Source organism: Triplophysa dalaica, chromosome 17, assembly GCF_015846415.1.
Source record: "Triplophysa dalaica isolate WHDGS20190420 chromosome 17, ASM1584641v1, whole genome shotgun sequence".
NCBI lineage: Eukaryota > Metazoa > Chordata > Actinopteri > Cypriniformes > Nemacheilidae > Triplophysa > Triplophysa dalaica.
The window spans coordinates 2,331,491-2,354,908 of record NC_079558.1 but is presented as its reverse complement, the minus strand read 5'-3'; the positions used below and the strand labels follow the sequence as shown (position 1 = coordinate 2,354,908).

At 37.4% G+C, this 23,418-nt stretch overlaps 2 protein-coding genes and 1 non-coding gene across 3 annotated transcripts; 2 read left to right on the top strand and 1 right to left on the bottom strand.

The window, feature by feature from the left end:
- Positions 1 to 107: 107 nt before the first annotated feature.
- On the bottom strand, positions 108 to 14,695 carry unc13d (unc-13 homolog D (C. elegans)). Its single transcript, XM_056770935.1, has 35 exons — positions 14,448 to 14,695; positions 12,578 to 12,727; positions 11,776 to 11,820; positions 11,635 to 11,676; positions 11,488 to 11,544; positions 11,302 to 11,409; positions 11,157 to 11,216; positions 11,001 to 11,067; positions 10,683 to 10,860; positions 10,344 to 10,388; positions 10,183 to 10,254; positions 10,012 to 10,081; positions 9,784 to 9,888; positions 9,361 to 9,453; positions 8,374 to 8,474; positions 8,054 to 8,171; positions 7,012 to 7,133; positions 6,833 to 6,923; positions 6,636 to 6,692; positions 6,379 to 6,476; positions 6,088 to 6,139; positions 5,851 to 5,981; positions 5,552 to 5,672; positions 5,269 to 5,421; positions 5,032 to 5,127; positions 4,753 to 4,959; positions 4,600 to 4,674; positions 3,772 to 3,851; positions 2,961 to 3,066; positions 2,800 to 2,871; positions 2,638 to 2,721; positions 2,433 to 2,553; positions 2,138 to 2,261; positions 1,798 to 1,994; positions 108 to 1,408 (listed from the first exon to the last, which is right to left on the bottom strand). Exons 2-35 carry the CDS (start codon positions 12,638 to 12,640, stop codon positions 1,305 to 1,307), a joined length of 3,315 nt encoding a protein of 1,104 aa, XP_056626913.1. The 5' UTR covers positions 12,641 to 12,727; positions 14,448 to 14,695; the 3' UTR covers positions 108 to 1,304.
- trnag-ccc (transfer RNA glycine (anticodon CCC)) lies at positions 14,118 to 14,188 on the top strand. Its single transcript has one exon. It is a non-coding gene; the product is annotated as a tRNA-Gly (tRNA).
- A 103-nt stretch (positions 14,696 to 14,798) lies between the features above and the next one.
- Positions 14,799 to 22,263, top strand: fbxw10 (F-box and WD repeat domain containing 10). Its single transcript, XM_056771537.1, has 13 exons — positions 14,799 to 15,355; positions 15,500 to 15,694; positions 17,028 to 17,155; positions 17,323 to 17,439; positions 17,531 to 17,637; positions 17,744 to 17,947; positions 18,024 to 18,145; positions 18,353 to 18,507; positions 18,687 to 18,829; positions 18,935 to 19,093; positions 19,232 to 19,368; positions 20,736 to 20,942; positions 21,330 to 22,263. The coding sequence occupies exons 1-13, from the start codon at positions 14,848 to 14,850 to the stop codon at positions 21,992 to 21,994; spliced, it is 2,847 nt and encodes a 948-aa protein (XP_056627515.1). The 5' UTR covers positions 14,799 to 14,847; the 3' UTR covers positions 21,995 to 22,263.
- The last annotated feature ends 1,155 nt before the right edge of the window (positions 22,264 to 23,418 follow it).

The window sequence follows — 23,418 nt, the reverse complement described above, 5'->3', positions numbered from 1 at the left end:
CAGGGTTAACACCCAGACCTCAAAGAAGAGATCATTTTCCAACGTTACTGGAGAAATTTTGTAGAGAAATTACCAATATTCATGTTTTATGAGGTGGTAAAACACCTTGCAGATTTATGAATATTTTTATCATAATTGTCAATTGTCCCGTGTCAAAATTCAGATGGGGTCGATTTTGTAAAGGACTAACAATAGCGTTAGTGTTTCAATTGTGGCACATTTAAATATACAACTTAAATCGAAATAATATTTAACAATTTGATGACGATACCAAATACTGAATAATATTCCCTGTATGCTTTATGTAGAAGCAAAAGACATAAGACACATATAAAGACAATCTTTTCTACATTTTATAAACACATTGTGGAATGTCCTTACGAAACATTCCGATATGTTTACAGAAAAATGCAGTGTTTGTATCTTCAGTGCAGCTGGAATGACTAACCATATGGGGGGGTATTTCGTAATCAATACAGATTAGCATAATAGGTAGCTATATAGGAAATTGACTTTTGTAGGATTTTATTTTGAGAGCGGCCTCGATGGAAAGAGACCAACACTGCAAAAATGGAAAGGAAATCTCATTATTCTCAGGTTTTTGTTTTCAGACTAAAGATGCAAGTTTTTTTAGGTAATTCTTATAATGTGCGTATTGTCTATTGTCAAGTATGTTTGCCTGTTAACTAAACCAACAGCACATTCCCAACCTTAGCTTTGTTCATTTCTGTGAATGGGTGTCTGTGGAATCGGTGGAGATATGAATTCACAGGCACTGATCATCAAACACACAATCTCAATGATAAGCTAAAGCTGTCGGAAGACGGCACGACTCCAATGCGTTTAGTTTCTTTCGGATGATTTTGGATGAATTCAGTTTGAAGGTAAAGTTACATGGGGGGTCAGCCGATGACTTCCTGTATGACCTCACTGTGAATTCAGAAATGACCTGCTCAGCTTTGTTCATATACAGTGTTTCTGATTTTGTAAAGGACAATAAACAAATGTATATTTTTGGATGAAATGGTTGTATTTTGATGTTTTAATAACGAATGCAATGCTGTCACTGTACCACAATCTACACCCTATGAAGTAAAAAATATTTAAAACATAATTTAAAAGGATAGTTAACAAAAATACATACATTTTTATAATTCATTCACCCTCATGTTGGTCCTTATCTGTATGCTATTTTAAACCCAAAGTTAATATAAGGGTGAGCTATAAAAAATAATAGGCAGAAAAAATAGCATGTTCATCCCTGCAGATGTGAATTTTGTTGTTTTTAAGTCATCGTTTCGTTCTTAAGTTTCTTGAGACTTCTTTTCTCTCTGTCTGCGTAGCTTAACGAAAGCTTGAGCGCCTCTCTCGCCTTTTCTGCCCTCAAGCAACTTCAGGATATTTTCGCCTTAAAAAAAGAGATAACATGAAATTATATTTTATCTCCAAGAACACTGAAAGTCACGTGTAGCTTTTACAGATATTTAAAGGGATAGTCCACACAAAAATACATTTGAATGAATTACCCCCCCCCCCCCCCCCCCACCAAACCTTGGAACAAGAAAGATATTTGGAAGAAAGTGAGCAATTTTTATTTCTGGGACATCATAGCTACCATGGTAGGAAAAATAAAAATGGTAGTCAAAGGTGCCCCAGAAATGTTTACGTTCCTAAATTCTCTAAATAACAAATTTTGTGTTTAATTGAACAAAAAAGTATATGATAATTTTTCCTACTATGGAAGGCAACTATGGTGGGTGAACTTTCCCTTTAAAAGTGTTTTTAATAGTGACATACTGTCGGGTTTAGGATGCATCAGAGGCAGGCGGATCCGAGCGGGTGTCGGATTATTGTTTCCGCCCCCAACTCCCGGCACGGACTTGAGAGAGAGGAACGCCTCTCCTTCAAAATCATCGCTCCTCAAGGTGTCATGGTCCAGCACGGTCACCAGCAGACAAGCCCCTAAAGACTGACACTGTTCTAATGTAATGAGACTGTGCCCAACAGAGGCCAGGAAACAGAAAAATGGGTAAGTATGCCATTGTCTAAAAGGTTTCTTTGTATGACATTTGGTCTGTAAGTGAATCTGCAAAGTGGCATATTGCCATGGGAGCGATTGGTGTATGTGTAAACGTACAATTCAAAGCTCTCTTCAAACAATGGGTTGAGATCACAGTTCTTGATCTTTGTTGAGCGTGACTCTACCTCGGGGAACATGTGCTTTGGTTCGAGAGAAAGCTGAACAAACGGGTCACTGGAACCTGTAATAGACATCATACAAATTAAATGAATATGTTATGTAGAGGCACAACTTTTGTGAGACAGATAGACAGGATAGATTTAATTTAATGATCCAGATTTAATATAGTTTAGATTTAATTTAACAATTACATTTTCCCTCAGTTTGACTAATCTACATAAATAATACTGACCATTAGAGTCGAGTGGAATGAGATTAACAGCATTGAGAACCTCCACATGAAGTTTCTTATCTGAGCGTCTATATGAGGTGATAAGAGTGACGGCTCCATATTTCTCTCCGGTAAACACTTTCTGTTAAAAACAAAAACACACAAAACATCTCAGTAAGAAATGCAAGCAAGTGCTCACTTGTCATTTCCTGCCCTGTCCTCTCACCTGCTCCCACACTTTCCTCTCGAAGAATTTCTCTATCAGCTGGTTACAGCTTAAAGAGTTTTGAGTTAGCAGTGTTCGCAGTATCTGAGAAAACCAAAAGGAGAAATATAAGAGTCTCGGACAAAGAGCGTCACACAAATGGAAGCAGTACGAACAACTGACCTTATATTCATCAGTATGTAGTGTTTCTAGGGGAAGTCCGTTCCCTTCAGCATGAAAACACTGTTCTAAACACTGCAAGAACAAACACAAAGTCTAAAATAGAAGAAACAACAGGAATTATACCAAAGTTTGCTTAAAGTTATGGCGAACAGAATAATGACCTCCAGCGAGTACAATAACCTCTGGAAGTAAACCACATTACTGTCTTCTTGCTGTGATATCTGATGCAGAATCTTAACAGAGTTCACCCACAACGGAGTAAGAAGACTGAGGAAAAAGAGAGAGAGAATAGGAGAAATAAAACACTTTTATTATGTACATAAATCTATTCACTTATTAGTGTAGCAATATCTGTCAAATGTAGTAATACTGATATGTGACCCTGGATCACAAAATTGACATTCATCATCTGAATAAATAAGCTTTCCATTGATGTATGGTTATTTGGCCAACATACATCTATTTGAAAATCTGGAAACTGATTTCTCTGGAATTGAGAAAATCAAATTATTTTTTTTCCATCCGAGACGCATAGTAGGCCATTTGCAAAGGAGAAACAGGTTTGTGTTAATGCTCCCTACTGGTTTACCACTGTAATGCCGTTGTGGAAAGTAGAAGAACCTGAAAGCAGAAATTCTAACCTTTACTTAGATACCAAACTTTACTGGGAAATTCTCAGAGCGGCCAGTAGCGAGCGATGTTTGTGGGCATGTTTCCAGACATTTTTCCTCGCATTTTTGCTGCATCCACTCAAAAAAATTAAGTTTGATATACTTACAGAAGAAAATGTACAAAATATCTTCATAAAACATAATTTTTCCATCATATCCTAATAATTTTTGGCATAAAAGAAAAATCTATAATTTTCACCCATACAATGCATACAAATATATGCAAGCGCCTTATGACTGGTTTTGTGGTCCAGGGTCATATGCCATGCTCAATAATTATATGTAAAAAGCAATAGGATACCTGTTGAAATTCTCTTGAACCAAATTCTCATTCATATACTTGAGTTCTGTCTCCAGATATTTCATTAAAGGAACCACAGCCTGGATAAGAAATGTGGTTATATGAACTCAATATTTTTGAAATTCACAAATGATATAAAATTTATAAAATTATGCCTTGAAGGAAAAGTTCACCCTCAAATGAAAATTCACTCATTTTAGATGCTCACAGCGATCATTGTAGGCCGATAGTCACATTTTACGACTTGATCGTTACTCGCGACCCGATCACAATTTGATGACATCACCACTTGAGGAATTACATGATCAATTACTATTACGTTTTGAGAAACGATGATAAATTCGCTATTTGCCCTTTACAAAGAAATATCCCGAGGAGGAGCAGCATCCAAAGCAGTTAATATGACAGACCTAATTCGACCCTTAAGTCTTTACATTTAATTACTGTAAAAATATAACAAAAATAAAACAAAGACATCATGGCATTGCTTTATCTGAAAAAACAGGTTAACCGTGATCATCATCAGAATCAGGAATTCGTATCGACAGATCACAAAGACAAGAAATTTTTACTAGTATCCCGAATTTGAGACATTTTAAACCGTTGGAGTTTATGGATTACTTGTATGAAGGAAGAATGCGCGTTGTGGAGCTTCGACAAGTTGGAGACCATTCATTGGCATATAAAGCCAAGAAAAGCAAATATTATTTAAAACAACGATTGTTTTGTGATAAAGAAAGTCTGAGATACATCAGGGATGCCCTGAGGGTGTTAAATAATAAAGAATTTTAATTTTCAGGTGAACTGTTCCTTTAAGATGTGTCTTACTTCCTCTGTAGTTCTGGAGGGCAGCCTGTGACGTGAAGCCATATTGCGAACATGTGACTCTATGTCTCTCTTTAACTAAGGAGAGAAGACAATACATCATGTCCGGCTTTAACCTCACATATTAACATAATGACGTAGTCACTTGTACCATACCTTCTTCCCAAGTGTGTCGACGGCCGAGCGAATCTCCCGGTTGAGGGCAGACTGTGTGTGTTGTAGCTGGGATGGAAGCGTGTTCTGAAACTGGGTTTCTCCAATCACGTTTTGCGTACGTTCCCGAAGCCCCTCCCAATTTAGCTTCTTTGGCAGATGGTTCAAAACCGTGTGCACGTGCTCCAGATCGTTCACCACTACACACAGCTGCACGGAGAAACGAACAATTAAAACTACAGTTGATCAAAGACATGTCAAAAATTCTCATCATCACCTTACCATGTTGATAGCACTGCCGTGATCCGAGTCCACCGAGAGCTCCTTCACACGGGCTTTCAGCATTTGGCAGTATGTGGAAGCGATCTTACACACATCCTAAAACAGACAAGACATAAAGGTCTATTCACGTTGACCACAGTGCAAAAAAAGAGAAGCATGACGAGTGCATGGACGCACTAGTAAACCATGCTATCTACACTCTAAAAGTTTATTTTTTATATAAAAAAGGTTGCCGACCTCTGTGAGTTTGACCATAAGCATGAAAGCCTCTTCTGGGTCGGGCCAGCTTAACTGTTCCCACAGCTGAGCGATGGGATGCAAACACGCTGCGATGTCCACCGCAGAAGAGCTGTGTTTGATGGGTGCTGCTCCGGTCTGCATCGGAAGCAACTGCAAATAGATTGTGTATCACAAACAGCTGCTTTGCACAAATAAAGCTTTGAAATGAGAGAAGTATTCACATTTTTTCTTTAATTCTTCAGTTTGCTTTTGAGGACGATTGAAAGAGCGATGGTCTTACCTGATCCACCTGCACAGCCTTTTCCACCCTCTCCATTGTAGTGCTAAAGGCTTTACTTAACCAGTATGGAAGAGCATCTCTAAAGTCCTCATGAAAACTCGAGAGCTGCAGCACTTTCGCCCTAAACAAACACATTTAAGCTTCACCTTGATATTGACATTTTGCCTTTCTAAATTCACATTTCAATATTTTCATTGGCCAAACCACAAATATTCATTTAATATGTGGTCATAAAACTACATTCAAAAATATATTTGCAGGTAAAGTAGGAGGTCATGCATTTAATATGAACATCTGACCTTTTTTGTAAATAGGCTTTCTCTTTGTATATCGCCTGTAAAATCATATAGACAGTAAACAAACTGTTTGCCAGCGGCTGATCCATATGATTCTCCAACTGAGAGAGAGTCGCTCGTAACTCATCGGCCAACTGTACACACATGCAGGTACAAACACAAACTCAACAAATGCGTTTCTCAAAGAGAAAGATAAGATAAGGACAATTATGCATCATTATGTATATGCTTGATTCTCACCAAGAAGTCCAGCTTCTGGTAAACCACAGTAAAAACATCTAACTGCACAGCACTGTAAACACAAAGAAGAACAGAACACAGATGGTAAAGAGAGTCAGAAGGTTGATATTTAACAATGATGTGATGGAGAAGCAAGACAGCGTTTCTCATCTAAAACTTGAATGAACTTATTAAATTGTTCATTTTAAAAAATTACAATACATGGGCAGACTCGATCTCTATATAAATATAATAACGTATGATGAGAAAAACATTGGTCAAATATTAAAATGTAACGTTTTTTTATGTTACCTGACAAACACCTTGTTCCAGACATCTTTACTGAGCCGAATGTCTTCCTGCACTTCTCCAATCAACCGAGAGAGGGCGCTGACTGTCTCTAACAGATCCTGTCAAAAAGCACTGACATTTAACCTAAACTCAAAGATAAATCTGAAGATCGCATTTTAGAGTAATAAGAACGACAATATTAAATAAATAACATAGGTACACGTTAACTGCGTATAGCTAGCATAGAATAAATCAAATGAAGGCACATGCTCTCTCACCTTGGTCATGGGTTGATGTAAACCTTTTTTGATGTTGAACCATTCTACCGTACCAGTCTGATAGAAAAAAAAGGAATTCAGTTAAATTCCTTCACAATTAATAGTCAGCATTTAAGAAAACAGGTACGCTTACGTGATTTTGTGTTGTGATAAGATCAACATAGCCTATAAAATAATTTATGATTTATGTTACTCACAGCAACAGCGTCTGCGACCTCAACATGCAAGTCGAACTGTGCAGGATTGAGATTTTGAAAAGCTCGAGTCTTACAAATCTGTACAAGAACTCTGCAAAAGCATTGAATTGATTATATTATGAATTATGCATTGATAAAATAACTTTAGCTGGATATTATCATGCATGTGTGTGTGTTACCTAAGCAATGTATGTAGCCGTGGTGTCGTTTTTGGGGTTGGAGGAAAGATGTCTCTGTATTTGGACACCAAGCAGAGCCCATACTGGAGAAAGCCGTGCAGAGAATCACCTAACTCCTGCTTCTGTTAAAACACACATAAACACACATTTACCATGCTGTCTAACATCTGTTGCCTTAACATACATCATAACAGAATTTGTTTGCATTAGTATTTTACTTTTCTTATATTACCTTGTGATATTAACTACTGTGTATTAATACTGTAAATCATACTGTGTATGGTTGTATGCAAAAAAAACTTAGAACTTTAATACTATACTGTTACATTATTATTTAACAAATTTTCCAGGTAAACTGTATTTAGAAATACGTAAAAATTACAGGGAAAGATCGCAATTTACAAGAGTAACGGGGGGAAACGTGAAATTTTACAGAGTAGAAACCGATTTACAGTTTATTTCAGGCTCCCAGCTGCCAGGAAATTTTATTTTTTACATATTATTTTATAAACACGGTAAAAAACTGTAAAAGGACAGCAAATTTACAAGTAAAACGGGCAAAGCTATCTATTATATATTCTTATATCCTGTAGTTTTACAGGGAAGACAATATTTTACAGTATATTTCTGTCGCTCCAGCTGACTTAAAATGTCAGGGTTTTTTATGGAATTTATTTTACTGTAACAATCACACAAACCTGTTGATATTCTCGTTTAAAATGAGTTATTTTTAAATATGTAGGCCTAATTTTGATTTATAGGATTTATAGGACAGAATTTTTATTTTGAAAGTGAACTCCTTTAAAGCAGAAATGCTTTGTGTATCTTTATTAGTGCGTCATGCGAGAGCAAGGCTTTACCGCAGTATCACATTGGGCTAGATATTATGATATCATCTCACACTGCCGATTACCATGGTAGCACATCATGTGATACTCTTGCGACACCGACACTGTCGAAAGGTTTTTTAATTCTGTGCATCCACACCCACTCTACACACACTCACAAACTGTATGTTTGAAATCTCACATTAATAACTAACCTGCAGGTAGGGAAGTTTTTGCTGGTCCCAGTGGTATTCTATACTGGTTAGCTGTTGGAAAAGTACGGTGGAGTCCACCTCCAGGCTCTGGTAGAGTTTACTGTATGCTACCCACTTCCTGTATAATCCCACAAACATTTTAATCGAATTCAGAGTTTATTCAACTTGTTACTTGGCACTGTGAAAGAACATATTGAGTTCAACTGACTTTGGGTTTTGAAAAGCATTAAACTGTATTCTGACTACTCGGTTTGTTTAATTTACATTTACAATGTTGTTCTATCATTTCATGATAAATGGCATTTTGGCGACATGCTTACGCCAGATCTTGAAGAAAGGGTGAGATTTCATTCTGCGTGGCGTAGTACTCGAGCAACGCAGTTCCCTGCCCACACAGATCTCCTTTCCACGGGGTACTGTCCTGAGGGGTAAGATTGAAGAGAGATACAACAAATTAGAAAAATATGAAGAGTTTATTTTGCAAAAACAGATTAAAATAAAAAAATCATATTTACTTTATGCAGCTAACCAACACAACAAAACACAATAAAAACATGATTACATGATTAAAAATTGAACTTCTTTAAAAAACTTTTTTGCAAATAAACTCGTGTGGTGGGTCGATATGTAGTGGTATTAAAGAGCATGTCCGATCCATTATGTCAAGAGTAAAGTATGTTTTCAAACATTACATTAAGCAGTTTGCATGACTGAATTTCACAAATGTGTTAAACATGTGAATGTAACTTTGTAAAATTCACATATTGTTGGCTTCTTGACAAAATCTTCATTTCTAAGTCGCTTTAGATAAAGATGTCTGCTAAATTAATAAATGTAAATGCAAAGTTGATGTTTAGAAGCGAAGCGATCTGTGCACTATTTAAGGCAGGAAAACAAACATTAGTTTGGTGTGGCTGTGCTTTTTGACTTAATATTAGTTACACAACCAGTGCCCGTTTCAAATTCCCATTAAGCAACCTTATCTTTCATCATTTCAACAGAAACTTTCAGCAGCTGCTCATCAATCGATGATATTCTCTGTTAAGACATTTACTGTACACAATCATTGCAACCTATTGCATTTGCACACTATTTAGAGCAGATTACAAATATACCGTACGACCATGTGACGCAGCAAAAATGTATAAAACAATATGTTATTTTGATTTTATTCTTTTTACATGTATTATAGAAAATAGCATAGAGATTTATCTCTAATAGAAGAGAGATTTATCATCATCACAGTGCTCTCACACTATAGGATACATTTATTTGTCAGCTATCCATATGCATTGAGGATTATTTACCTGTTGTTTAGAGATATGAGCCTGAACAAACTGCTGCAGGATGCCACAGTAGTTCACATAAGGACTCCGTCCAGCACTCAGGCTATCATCTTTCTGGTGGTCACAAACAACCATGATATTCAAGGCTATATGTTGTTCAGCCTTGCAATAGTGATTAAATGCAGAATCTTGTTGAATCAACAATATTACAATAGACATCTAAATAAATAATGTGTGCATATATTTATGCTCAGTTCTGAAAAATTACAAGATGAACTGAAAGCAACGCAGTATTACATGCAGTGAACATTCACATAGTTTCACTTCTTTTTTTGCAAGGTAGGGAGCTGAACTGTGTGTTAACATTTTGCTTGTATAATTTCTACTGGTTTGTGATTTTACAAAATGTCAATATGTTGATAAACATACAGGATCAAGTCTAACCTCTTTATGAATGAATTTAAGTTGAAGGTGGCACTGTCCTCTGTCTGGGTATGTCTCTGTTCGGGGCTCTAGGATATACCACGAGTCTTCTGTGCAGTGGAGGTTCTGTAACACATACACCATAACATATGATAGGCTTCAGAAACATAAACAAATCATCCGTTAAAAAGCAGTGTATTTATTGATTTATAGTCGTACAGATGTGGGAGACGAAATGCTTCAACAAACCTTTAATTTGAGAAAAATATTCCCCAAAAAATCATCCTGGCCTTTTTCTTTTTTTGCATCTTTTAACATCCTGTGCGGAGGTGAACATTAATAAACTAATAAGCAATGAAACTAAATGGATACTTTAGAAAATATGTTATTTATTGCGTGTGAATAAATCCTGTAATTTACCTTTTAAGTCCATGAATGTTTGTGCGAAACTCATCAAATTTTTGGGAAAGGGAAACATGTTCATCTTTGTCCCTGCAAAAAAACATTAGAATTACTGTTTTTAATCTACTATTCAGTGTAAAAACAACATCTGTATTCCGTGTATTTATTTTTGCGCTCACCACATCTCAATGTAAAAGCTGGCACTTGATAAGTCTTTAAACCCCCTGTACAAGAGCAAATATAAGAGACAATAACTAAATCAAATTCAAGATCCGCAACATTCTTATTGCAAATGAGAGGCAGGAAATGTAATCTTTTCTTTTAAAAATGTATTGCTGTGCATTTAAAACCGGCTTAATGTGCTATATCCAGAAAAATAAAAGCTTGATAACACTCAGATTCTGAAAATATTGAAATAATGATGTTTAAATACTAGTGACACAATTGCAAATGTATAAACAACTCATCAGCTGATGAAATGGTCTTGGAGGAACGTGCTATAGGAATGTGGCACTTACAGTTTGAAGGTTTCGTCCCAGATGGGGTTAAGCGTCTGTATTTTAATGGTCGTCTGGAACTCCTGTCCCTGAACTGAGTCCCGTACTACTGCCTTCTGAGGTTTTTGAGCAGATCCACCACCTTGGGGTTCTTTACCTTCATTTAAGATCATCAGCTGGCAGTACGGATCACTAAATCCTGTTAATGGAGAGAAGGTTAGATACATGCAGTACTAGTCAAATTTAATTGAATAATTTATATTTTTTTACTTGAAAATGTCAGTAGTAAATACAATTATGCAATGATGCTCTATGGGAAATTCACAGATTAACGTTTACCACTAATATCTTTCCCCAGAATTCCTTTGGCTTGCTTCACAGTAACCATCAGACAGTAGACTGGGGCCTATGGAGAGATTCACATGCTGTATAACATTTAAGAAGTACCAACATAATACCAACACAATAGTCATAACATCAGTCGCATTGTCTTACCAGTGAGCTTTGGACTTTCTCACTCAAGGTTTTATGCTCTTCGTCATTCATGGAAAACGCCTGTAAGAGACTCCATATTTCAGAATAATATTAACTTGGACTGCTAAAAAATCTTTGGGAGCAGGGATAGTGCATGTTGGCTTACCTCTTTGACGTAATCCTGTAACTGCTTGTCAATGTATTGTTCTTTTGTGTGCGATCTTCCCAAGCGATGAGTGATCGTGTACAGAAGCTCCTTGTACAGCGGCTTCAGCTGCAGGGACAGTAATGTTCATGATTTTAAACAGATCACATAAAAATACAACCAATAGTTTCTCTGTTGAATTGCTACCTCATTTTCTTTATGTTTTCTCTGCGTCTCCTCTGGGTTCTCAGACTCTTTGAAAACCTTTGACATGATATAATTACAATTTATTGAAGTAATAAAATTATAATTTATAACAAATGAGATATGTTAAATAGAATGAAGAATTTGTACCCTCGGTTTTCTGGTCATGCCTAATTTTCGTGCAGGGGATGACTGCGAGAAGAGGAACATTCAGTTTAATTTAGTTTTAAAAGAAAGAAAGAAAGAAAGAAAGAAAGAAAGAAAGTAAGAAAGTAAGAAAGAGTCTCATACCTGTCTCTGTCGGATTCTATTGGACCCAGCACTCTCTGTGTGGGGCTACAAAGAGAAATAAAATGTTTTGATTTCTAAAATGTTTAACGTATAATGTATAACTTTACAGAAAGCAACCAAAACTATATCAGTTGGAAGTTACAAAATAAACATGTGTTAAAACTCAACACTGTATTCAAACACTTTGTGAAAAGAGGAAATATTTGACACATCTTTATCCAAGACAGCTGTAGTATCTGGTGAAATAAATAAAATGGCAAATAATTTTGCATGAAACCTTTTGTGATCGGTTATCAAATGTGCTCCACGCGGAACACAGCCATGCAAATACAGTTTTTGACAGTTCATCTCACGTCTCTGCTCCGTTCCCTTTACAGAGCTGTAAGGAAACTTCACCATAGTGACTCACCATCAAAAGCTTTTTTGTAACCAACAAGTTTTGTGAGACACAAGAATGTTGAATGAAATGCATTTCACAAGAGCAATAATCACAGATGTCAATCTTTTATTTCGATATGAAGATTTTAGGTCAGTGAGTAACGTTTCACCCTTTACATTTTATTTGCAATTCATAATTGTTTAAAATAGTCCCGCGGTGAGACAATCAAAGGCTTTCCATTAACATTAACAAAAAAATGGCTTTGTATATCAACGACCCTCGATAATTTTGATGTGAACAGACCACCCTTCATACACATCTTTATCCAAGACAGCTATAGCATTTGGTGAAATAATTGAACAACTTTTCTGATAAAAAGTTTTAAAAACTGTACAGTTGATGACTGTGATATAATTCTCTAACCTCTTTAGGGGGAAGCAGCAGGTTTTCCCCTTGTGTAGATGCCCCATCTTGGACTGGTACCATGTTTTGTCGCTCTCTTTACAGTTGTTTCTGACATACACCCTTCACATGAGAGATACTCCACAATCGATTCATCAAAACTCCAAAACTCTAGAAATAAAATCAGTATTTTACAACGCTTCTCTTTTTTTCTGCAGTTGATAAATCATATGCGTCTTCGCACGGTCTTAAGAGCACAGTTGTTCATGTAGGGTGCGGAAGTTGCCATTTCCTGTTAAAGGTCGGACCTGCAACCTAACTGTTTTCTTCATACAGCAAAAGCTGTCACCACAGTTTTACCCCCCTGTCTCCTGCTGATCTTCTCCATCTCCCTTCCTTAACTTGCCACATTCTCGACTCCCCTCCTGCTTGAATCCTTTTATCTTTTATTTTTGTTCAATCACCACATTACAGTTTTGGCTTGTTCTTTTGACATAGGTATATTGAACTAACTTTGCATTGTGCAACACAGCTGGTCTTTGTAATGCTTTATGAGGTCTGATGCATATGAACAGATAACAGGCAACAATAAATGGAACGCCGATGATTTGCATTAGGACAGGAAAAACCTAACCGGAGGGAAACAATCGTGTGGTATTGTATCAGGGTAAAGGCCTCAAACATTGTGCATTTGAGGGAAAATCAAGATAAAGAATGATGTGCCTGACAAATTCAGATAAACCGGTAGATATCTTAAATCTAATGCAAGTTAGACTGGATTGACTCCAGATTTACCACATTGACTACTGTACAGTAGGCTAGAAAGACTGAATATTTCATATTTAAAAGTTCATTTTTACTGTTTGAAACAACATGTAATCACAGAAGTGAATTAAAACAAATCTGCACTGTATTCAAAGTCATTACTGCATAAAATTGTTTTGTTAAACATAATTTTGCATGGAAACTCTAAGTCACTGTATTTGTTATGTTTATTGAATCTATCTAAATTAAAGAGATTAAATTCAGTTTAAATTAAATCAATATATGCATCATATAAATGTATAGCACAAACTAAAATCTACAAATTCATTTGTAGTAAAACGTTCAGTATAATAAGCCTATCCGATTGTGTCGTATTTCCAATTGACCTTAATGAGAAGTAAAGTAACAGTGACCTCTTGTGACCATTATGAAGAACTGCACACGTTTAGAAATTGATGCCTACAACAGACAACACAAAAATAAACAAACGGATACAGGTAAGAAATAAAAGCTTTGAGCAACATGAACATTATAAATATGTACAATATGTATGGCTTATTTCTAGCCTATATTTCATCCTGCACACAAGACAAAATATTGTCTTGTTACTTCAGTTGTGTTGTTTTATATTTCATTTTGTGCATATTTCTATTGCGTGTTTGTTATATTTTGTTTTGCATTCCTTATGGCTTTCTATATCGTGTATAAAACAAGTCAATGTCGGGTAGAAATTTAAACGTGATATATGTGGACATTGAAACACTGGTTCGAAATGACACAAATTACACAAATCAACGCGCCGCTGGTGTAGTGGTATCATGCAAGATTCCCATTCTTGCGACCCGGGTTCGATTCCCGGGCGGCGCATTTCTTATAATTAAATAAATTACACTTCGAAAGGTTCACTGTTGATTATTTACCTAACGTTAAGCACCACACACATATACACACAATGAAAAGAAATGGCTAACTTTATAGTTAGATCACGAATACTCGGTTAAAACTCCGATTTAGCGTCAATTCTCCATCACGTCACTCACTAACATTAAATTCATGAGTTGCATACAATATTTTCTTGAAGATGCACATAATCTACCCTTCCGATATAAAACAAATATATAGATACCAGACACAAGTGCGTAGAAATCTCATCCCAAAATGAAGATCTTTCAACGACGTCTTTACGACCCAAAGCTTGCCCTGGATGTTTCTTAAACATAAAACCTTGTGTTTGCGCACTCTGTGACACAATTTTAGCGAACGATTGAGCTTTGAATTGCTGCACTTGTACGTCTAATGTTGCTTTCTCGTTAGGTCTAATCGTATGTCTTTTATTTCTCTTAAATGGCTTAAACTCTGCAACGTAAATCGCGTTTAGCAGCCTCCGTAGATGGGGTTAATCTTAACAGAAGTACACAACACAAGTTTTGGGTCGTTGCCCGGCAACATCAGCGTTAAGTTTGTGTGGTTTCTAGGAAGGATCTCAAGTCGATCCTTTGAGGTTTAAACCACCCAGGATTACAAGAATGGCCGATATAACACGTGTAAGCAGAGAATCGTGTGATTTAATGACGGAATGGTCATGTAAAGGAGAGGGGGAGTTTAACATTTGTGGACGCTGTCAGCCTTGTGTCCTAAATGACAGACTTAACCAGTTTACCCGGTGGATGCAAAATATCGGCAGAGCATCCCAGAAGAGATTCCTCACCGGCATCCTTATGCGCTGCCAAAATCTCCCGATACTGGAGAATCTGCGGAGCGTTTTAAAAGTGACATCGGGTAAGGATTTCAATCCCGGGTTCAGACACCAGCCAAATAAAACGAAAGACATGAGCAGCTGGAGTGTGAAACTGCATGGCATGGACATGCTGGAGACCTGGGAATGGTTTAGGAAGAGCCAGGAATGGACCAAATCCAAATATCTGCTGGGGGTCTTGTCCTCGTGCGATACCCACCTTTTGCACATGTTAGGAAATCTGGTGCACAGCCTGATTGATTGGGAAAAACACAGATTTTTTCAGTTCAATAATGCAGGTGAGAATTAAAAATATTTCTACCGGTCTGTTTACACGGCTTCTTAATCCTTCATACCATACAAACATAACATTAACATACGATTATGAATATCTTCGTTCACTGCTGTGGTTCTAGATGTGATTTTCGACGTTTGCCTCCCAGTCTCTCATTTATTAGATGTGTGCCATTCAGCAAAGAACTGGGATGAAAGAAACGGAAATGGAGATTCAGGGTCTGACAGTTCTGAAGACCCAGCCCTTACAGTCATTCCTGGGTCATCTAAATCGTTGTCAGGGATCAGCCACTATAGAGACCTCATTCAAAGACTGCCATTGAATGTGGCACAGAGGATTTTGGGTAAGGAGGAACGCCAGGAGTTAATACATGGGACAAATAAGTAGGCTATTACAGATATGCTTTGAAGCTTTCACTTTCTCACAGTTGAAATGAAATGACTGATGAAACTGTTTTTAAGAGACCGTCAATAGTTAGGATTTTATGGGCACACTATTGTTATTAGATTTTGTGGTTATTCAATGTTGGCTGTCTTATATTGTATAGCCTTCTCAGTATTTTATCTTAAAGTGACAGTTCATCCAAAATTAAATATTCTCTCAACATTTACTCGAGTTGTTCCAAATCTGTATAGTACGTTTCTTTGTTCTGATGTACACGGTGAAAGATTTGAGGAAGAATGTTTATAACCAAACAGTTCTTGGCCACCATTGACTACCGTAGTAGGAAAATTGCTTGATAGGTGTTGTTGTTGCACACAACAAAAGTTATTTTGAAGAATGTAGAAAAGCAAACAGCATGGGGCACTTTTGACAACCATTGTCATTTTTCATACTATGGTAGTCAATGGTGGCCAAGAACTGTTTGGTTACAAGCATTCTTCCAAAAATATTTCTTTGTGTTCAACCAAACAAAGAAATATATACATGTTTACAACTAGAGAGTGAGTAATTCATGACAGTATTTTCATTTTTGGGTGAACGGACCCTTGATCGAAGATCAATTTTGCATATCATCATTGTTTGGTTAAAGCAACTTAACGTTTCTACTAAAATGTCAGAATTGTTTTATTGACTAAAGGGGTGATATGACACGGCTGAAACGAATATTATTGTTTGTTTTAGATGTAATGTAATGTAAACACGATTTAAGGTTAAAAAACGCTGTATATTCCACATACCCTGCATGTTTGTATCTCCTCTTCGCCCCGTCTCTCTGAAAAGTGTGGATCTTTTGCAAAGCACTTCGCTATGAAAAGCGAGGTGTGCTATCATTGGCCACTTAATCAGTGAGTAGTGATTGGTCGATTACTGCAAACGTGTGACAGAAATGTTACGGCCACCATACTTGCTTATACATTTGGGCGGTCTTAGTCAAATCACACCACAAACGGACGTAGATTTGTGGGGGTGTGGTTACACGAGGCGTTTCAGGCAGATCTGGGTGAGCATTCGCTTTTAGATGGACTGTATCTTTTGTTCCAACACTTACATTTTTGCAATTTTACATGTCTTATACATGCATGGGCAACTTATAACGCATCAAATCCTGTCGCGTCATATTACCACTTTAAAGCATTTTTAAGAAAGCTCATTTCAATACCCTTGTGAGGAAATGTATGTGATAAATAAACTTTGAACTTCTCTTATTTGTAATTTTATAATTACACTTCTAGGGCTTTTGGACAAAGCTTCTCTAAATAGCTGCAGGCGTGTGTGCAAACACTGGCGATACCTATCAGAGGAGGTCTTAACAGAAAAGGAATGGACGAAAAGGGTTTTGAAACAGGCCATGATTTTGCGGGTAATAAAACAGAACTAACAATACTCACTATTAAATATATCACACTGTAAATAAAAATATTGTGAATTTTTAATGTAGGCCTATTAAATCTTGTTATTTTGATATTTTTTTTTTATGCGTTGATATTTCCCTGTGGGTGAAATCTGAAGGTTTGCATACATTCTTAGGCTGACTCAAAATCCAGGGTCAACCCTGTTTATGCCAAGATCTGTGATGTCGAAGTGCCCATCAATGAAGAGGAACAACAATTTCAGCATGATGAATCTTTTCCTAATTATAAAGTGGTACAAAAATTTCAGTGTTCTGCATTGAGAATTGAATACAGTATTGCAATGACTAATGCGTTTAATCTTCAAAATAAACGAAAAAAAACAGGAACAGGACTTTGATTCTGTCTACAAAGGCATTAAAACTAAAACGATCCAACTTGAAGAAAGGAATGTGTACTGTGGAGCGTATAACATCCTTGTCTTGCTGAAAAGGTAGAGTAGATGATTATATTATGTTTTATTCTATAATTTATGCAACACAAAGTATTTTGAAACTTTGGCTAGAATTTAAAAACGATATGAAACATTAAACACACAGAGAGGATCCCAGTAGAGTGATGCATTACGCTGGGGGTCAGCTGGTAGCGGTTGGCTCCAGAGATCGTTCCGTCAGGATCCTGGATGTTGCTTCACTCAAAGAGGTTCCTCCTGTGATTCGGGGTCACGCTGGCAGCATCAGAGCGGTTCTTGTTTGTGAAGAGAAGGATTTGGTTGTCAGCGCAAGCTATGACCTCAGTATCAGGTCAGATGTGTTTGTGGCTAACAGAATATCATAGATATTAAGAAGGTTAACATTTATTTTTGGTCGTCTATCAAAGGTGCTGGAATCTGAAGACAGGTGTCTGCACAAGGATCTTTCATGGACATTTTGGCACTATTAACTGTCTAGATTTGTGTGGAGAAAGACTGGTGTCTGGTGCCAAAGACTGCAGAGTAAAAGGTAGATGGTACAAATGACTTTGAATTTGCACCAGTTGATGGACCTAGTGAAGAAAATTAAATGGTAAACCTTGTGGAAATCTTTCAATACATGTTGATAATGCAATTTGTGGAAAGAAAGATATGTATGTATTGGATAGGAATGCAAAAAAATCATTGGTGGTCTCAGAAGTTTAGACTTCACTGTGTGTGTTTATGTTGATCATAGTGTGGAACCTGCTGACAGGGAAGTGCATTGACAGACTGAAGTTTAAACATCCTAAACCGATCACGTGTGTGAAGATTGATGAAACCGTGGTGATCAGCAGCTGTGCCGGAGGTCTGGTCAGAATCTGGAACATGGAGAGCGGATCCCTCATAAAGGTGAGATGCTCCTTCATCTTCTCCAGAGTCCATTCATCCGGTTTTACTTTCAGAAAAAATTGAAAATTAGTTAATAAAAGATTTGCATTCCAGTCCTCTAGAGACTTTTCATGTATTTAATTGATCGAATATTAAAATTATTTTGTTAGATTGCTTAATGCCATGTCTTCTCGCTTTAGCAAATCCATGGCCACCAGGGGGTGGTGTTGTGTTTGTGCCTCGACCGGTGGCACATCCTTTCTGGGGGTTCAGATGGGTCTGTCAAAGCGTGGAGTACCAACAGTGGCTTCAATAAGTGTCTGAGGACCTTCCAGCATCCAAAGTGTGCACAGCCCACACACCATCAGTTTATTGACACATGTATTCATATAACTACTAATTGCACGATCGAGTGATTTGATCATTTCTACGTTCTTGATCTCCATAGAGAGGTGGTGACAATGTCTTTCCTGTTCCTGCGGGTAATTACCGGCTGCATGGATGAAAATATCCGGATCTTCAACTTTCAAAATGGCAACTGTCTGAGAATCATCAAGATGAATGTGCAGAGGAGCCCCATCCTTTCTCTGCACACACATCATAACACGTGAGTTTATCTTAATTATAATACCGATCACTATCTATACACCACATCCAGCAAAATGTCACACAAATGCAATTTTCTATACTCCTGGGCTGTAATGAGGTTTGATGTGTGTGTCTTTGTCTCCCGTAATGCTCTCAGTGTATTGGTGAACACCAGAGGAACCGTTCTCATGCTACAGTTTGCAGAGGTACAGTGGGACTATTCTGCCGTGAATGATTTTTTCAGCCAGACTTACACCTCTAAAGGTGGGCTTTGGAGCAAAGAGAAGAGTTCATGTAAGCCAAAAATCCTCTCAACCCCTATTATGAAGCATGCACAATCTCGTTTTTTTAGAATACATAATTTATTTATTTATGAATTTCTTTTATTGTTTTAGTAACATTTTTCTATATTACATGAGTACCTATGCATATCATAATCTTCAACAAAGACAACCACTGATACAATTAATATTGAAAAAGCAGCATTGTCCATCAATTGGCAAATTCTGCATATCTCATGTTAATATCGAGTACTTGCAGAATAGTATCATACCCTTCAAATATCCATAGACTCTTTAAATTGATCAGATGTATAAAAGACAGATACATATGTACGGTTATTTTTCAAAAATATATGATGCGTGCGGGGGGGATGTGGGTTGGAACTAAAGATCGTGCACACCCATTAACAACAAAACACAGACATATGATTCAGTTTCACTTACCACGTGCGGTTTATGTCCGGCATCATTTAGCGCTGGGACCACAGCATCTATCAGTTTCAATCGATCTCCAAATCCAGCGTTATATTCAGCGTTTACATGACATCCATCACCAAAATGCAGTGAACAAACAAACACAATTGATCTTCGATCGCAGTGCTCTCTCTCTCTTGTTCCAGCGGGTTGACGTGTATGCATGGTCCTTCTCCTGCTCTCCCAGGTTGTCGCGATACTCTTTCATCCGGCTCTCGCGGGTTGACCCGTGGGCATGCTTTTCTGGGAGAATTGTCAAAAAAGGGACTAAGAAAAGTTGTTGTGAAACGGATTTTCGTGTTCGAAAAGAACTTTCCGATACTTATACAAACGCTGGGGGAGTGTATTTGAGGACAGAAATGCTAGGTCATACGTCCAACTCGTTTTTTGACAAGTTGACCATGTCAAGCATGAGAAAGAAGTCAGAATGCATGAAACACCATTTATTGCCCCCTTTAAAGGTCCTGTGTGGGAATTTTAGTGGCATCAAGCAGTGAGGCTGCAACCAATGGCTTAGTCCAGTTCTCCACCTCTCTTTCGAAGCACTATGGCAGCTTACACAGGACCAAGACGTCGTCATGTTTTCGCTTCTCTGCCGAATGAGATAACGTATCTATGAATTGTGCACTGTGGAGCAGTTTGTCCGTTTAGGGCTACTGTAGAAACAACATGGAGAATTCCATGCTAGGGGATCCTCGGTGTATGTAGATAGAAATCGCTCATTACAAGCTAATAAAAACATAACGCTTTATTATATAAGGTCTTTATACACCGCTGAAGACATAGTTAGGTATATTAAATTGCATTTCTGTCAAGATCCGCCTTAATATTACACACTGCACCTTTAAGAAAAATAATGAAGGTGAAGACTGACATCTGTCACGTTGTTTTTTGGGCCTTGTTTAGATGCTCAGCCAGAGCTCACAAGGGCAACGACATGGAGTAATCTTCAGGCTCATCGGCACAGGAGGGCCTTCATCGACCTGAGGCCTGAGCTTCTTACCAAACCCAGATCTGGTTCATCAACTGGTAGTCTTGTCAATGGATGCAGTAAAGACTTTGATAAAAAAGTCAACTACACACTAGCTTCTTGGAATGCCATCACCAGTTTGGGTAAGACAGCAGATTGGAGGAATTGGAGTTTGCATTAATATTAAATACAATTATTCCAAACAGTTCCTATATCTTTATATCTAAGTGTTGCACTAGTAAAAATGATTGTATTTTTGGTTTAACAATATTTGAGTCAGAGGGGCTAAATGTGTGAATCATGAATTTCAAGATGTATTCTTATTTGTAATCTTGCATGTTTCCCTTATGTTGTATATTCAAGCTGGCATCAGTATTGTGTAAAAGCTGATGACTTGTATTTTCCAATGTGCATGCAAAATTAAAATTAGATCTTACATTTTAAATATAGATTTAGACTCATGTTTGCACAGTGCACAGAATGTTTGCACATAAAATTTAAGGAAGTTTACATTTTATTCTTATTTATAGATAAAGAGACCAACAGCGTGCTTCTCAGTCAGAGTGAGAAAGCAGTCAGAGACCGGATTAGAAAGAGAGGTCCTCACCATCCTATGACCCTTGATATGATTCTACTACGAGCTACCAGCTCCAAGTACAGCCAATGCGATGACCTCGCAAGGTCTAATATGGAGCTAAATGCCAGAGTACGAGACGCCTGGGGCCCAGATTCCTCCCGAGAGACTCAAAGCTCCAACACCCACACGTCTGGTCCATCTTTTCCACCCACTGAAGCCACCTTAAAAAAATCTGCCCCTTCCACCACCCACAAGCATGAGCACCTCAACCCTCAGAGGTCCAGACAGACCTCCTCCTGCTCCCGCTTTCCTGCCCAGCTGGAGGCAAAGAGCACCAAAGGAACCCCACCCAAACACTCTCAAAGACCATTGAAAGTGGCTATTGGAGGGATGAACAAAATTACCCCTCTGAACACACTTTCCCAAGAAGATGGGAAGTCTCCAGAGCGGTTGTTTGTGAGGCAAACAGCTACGGCGCCAGCGCCACGTAGATGCCAGCACATATCACAACCCCCCAGATCCGTTTGGAGAGCACAGAGTCTTCCAGCTGAGAACATACACACAGTCGGAGGCATTTATTCAGGAGCAGACCAGACAACAGCAGATTCACAAACATGATTCAGAATGTTTTTAAAAACGTTTGCAGTAATATAAGCCAGCTTGAAAACATTCGGTGAGGTGTTGGGTACCTTCAATTTTCTGAGGTGGCTTTTACAGCATCAGTAGATCAGATAAATAATCATGCTTTGACATGGAAAACGAGATGAAAAGACATTTATATTTTAGGATGAAAAAAGAACAAATGCTGCTGTTTCTCTCAGCCATGTTTACATGAAACCAAATAATCCACTAAACATAGCCTCAGTGTTTCTCCTTATAAAAATGTCTATTTTACCATTACTTCACAATTTGTATGTCAATTAAAATGTTTTAGATGTTCTTACATTACTTTATTTGTGTTAAAGTATAAAGTTCACATTTTATGATTCTTTATCACATATGTATTGTTTCTTTTTAATTGGCAACTTGTTTGGTAACAAGACTCTTTTTTGATGCTAGAGGGCAGAAGAGTACAAGTTACACTCAAGACTTTTTTTTTAATCATCTCAGTGTGACCAGACATAATGTTTCTGCTTTTCTTATAAAAATCTCGCAGTACATATTTGAAATATTTGTACATCTTGAAGTTGTTTTAAAGGATCTGTTTAAGATTAGGATTGTCAGATTTTGTTTGTCACCAGTTCATGAAACGCAATGCTGTGGCTATACTAATAATGAGAGATGCCTACAAGACGTGTAAACATATTGTCCTAAAAAGTTTTAGTCTAAGTCAAACTTTTGCAGATATTAGTAGCGAGATGTTTTATACAACATGTAATAAAACTGTCCTTAAGTAAACTTCGGTTTAAATAAGCTGTTTTAAGTTTCCACAGAAACATCTCTTGAGTGTCCCATTTTTAAGTGCATAACTGAAATTAGCCCTGTTCTACGAAATTTAGACAATTTCTTTTAGGAGAATAGTCACAAAGAGAACAAATAGTCACACCTTCATGCTTCTGAACACAACTCATCTTAAATAAACATATAAATATGAATGAGCTCGTTTTTTCTTGCATTCACGGACAAAACAGGCAGATGATTTTTTTTAAATCTTTTTATTCATGAAGAGTTTAGATTGTTCTTAATCGCACACTGAAAAAACAACTAGTATGACTTTGCCTATTTTTTGAGCCAAGTTTTTGCACACAGTTTTTTGGGGTTAAGTGTCTATATGATTATGCAACAAATATGGAGCCCCATCTTACACTGGATTCACACCAAACGCAAAATAAGCATTTGGCCATTTAAATAAAAAGACGATGCCAAGACACACAAACTCAGAAGAATTTTGTCAAATCGTCAAATATTATGAAGTGCCATTTCCATGGCCGTGTGTTGGAAATTAAAGGCTGAACGTTTGCTGTCTTTTCCTGATATTATTTGGACTAGGCGTTACTCGTATGCCATTTTCTTGACGATCGTTGGTTGCTTTGGCATTCGTA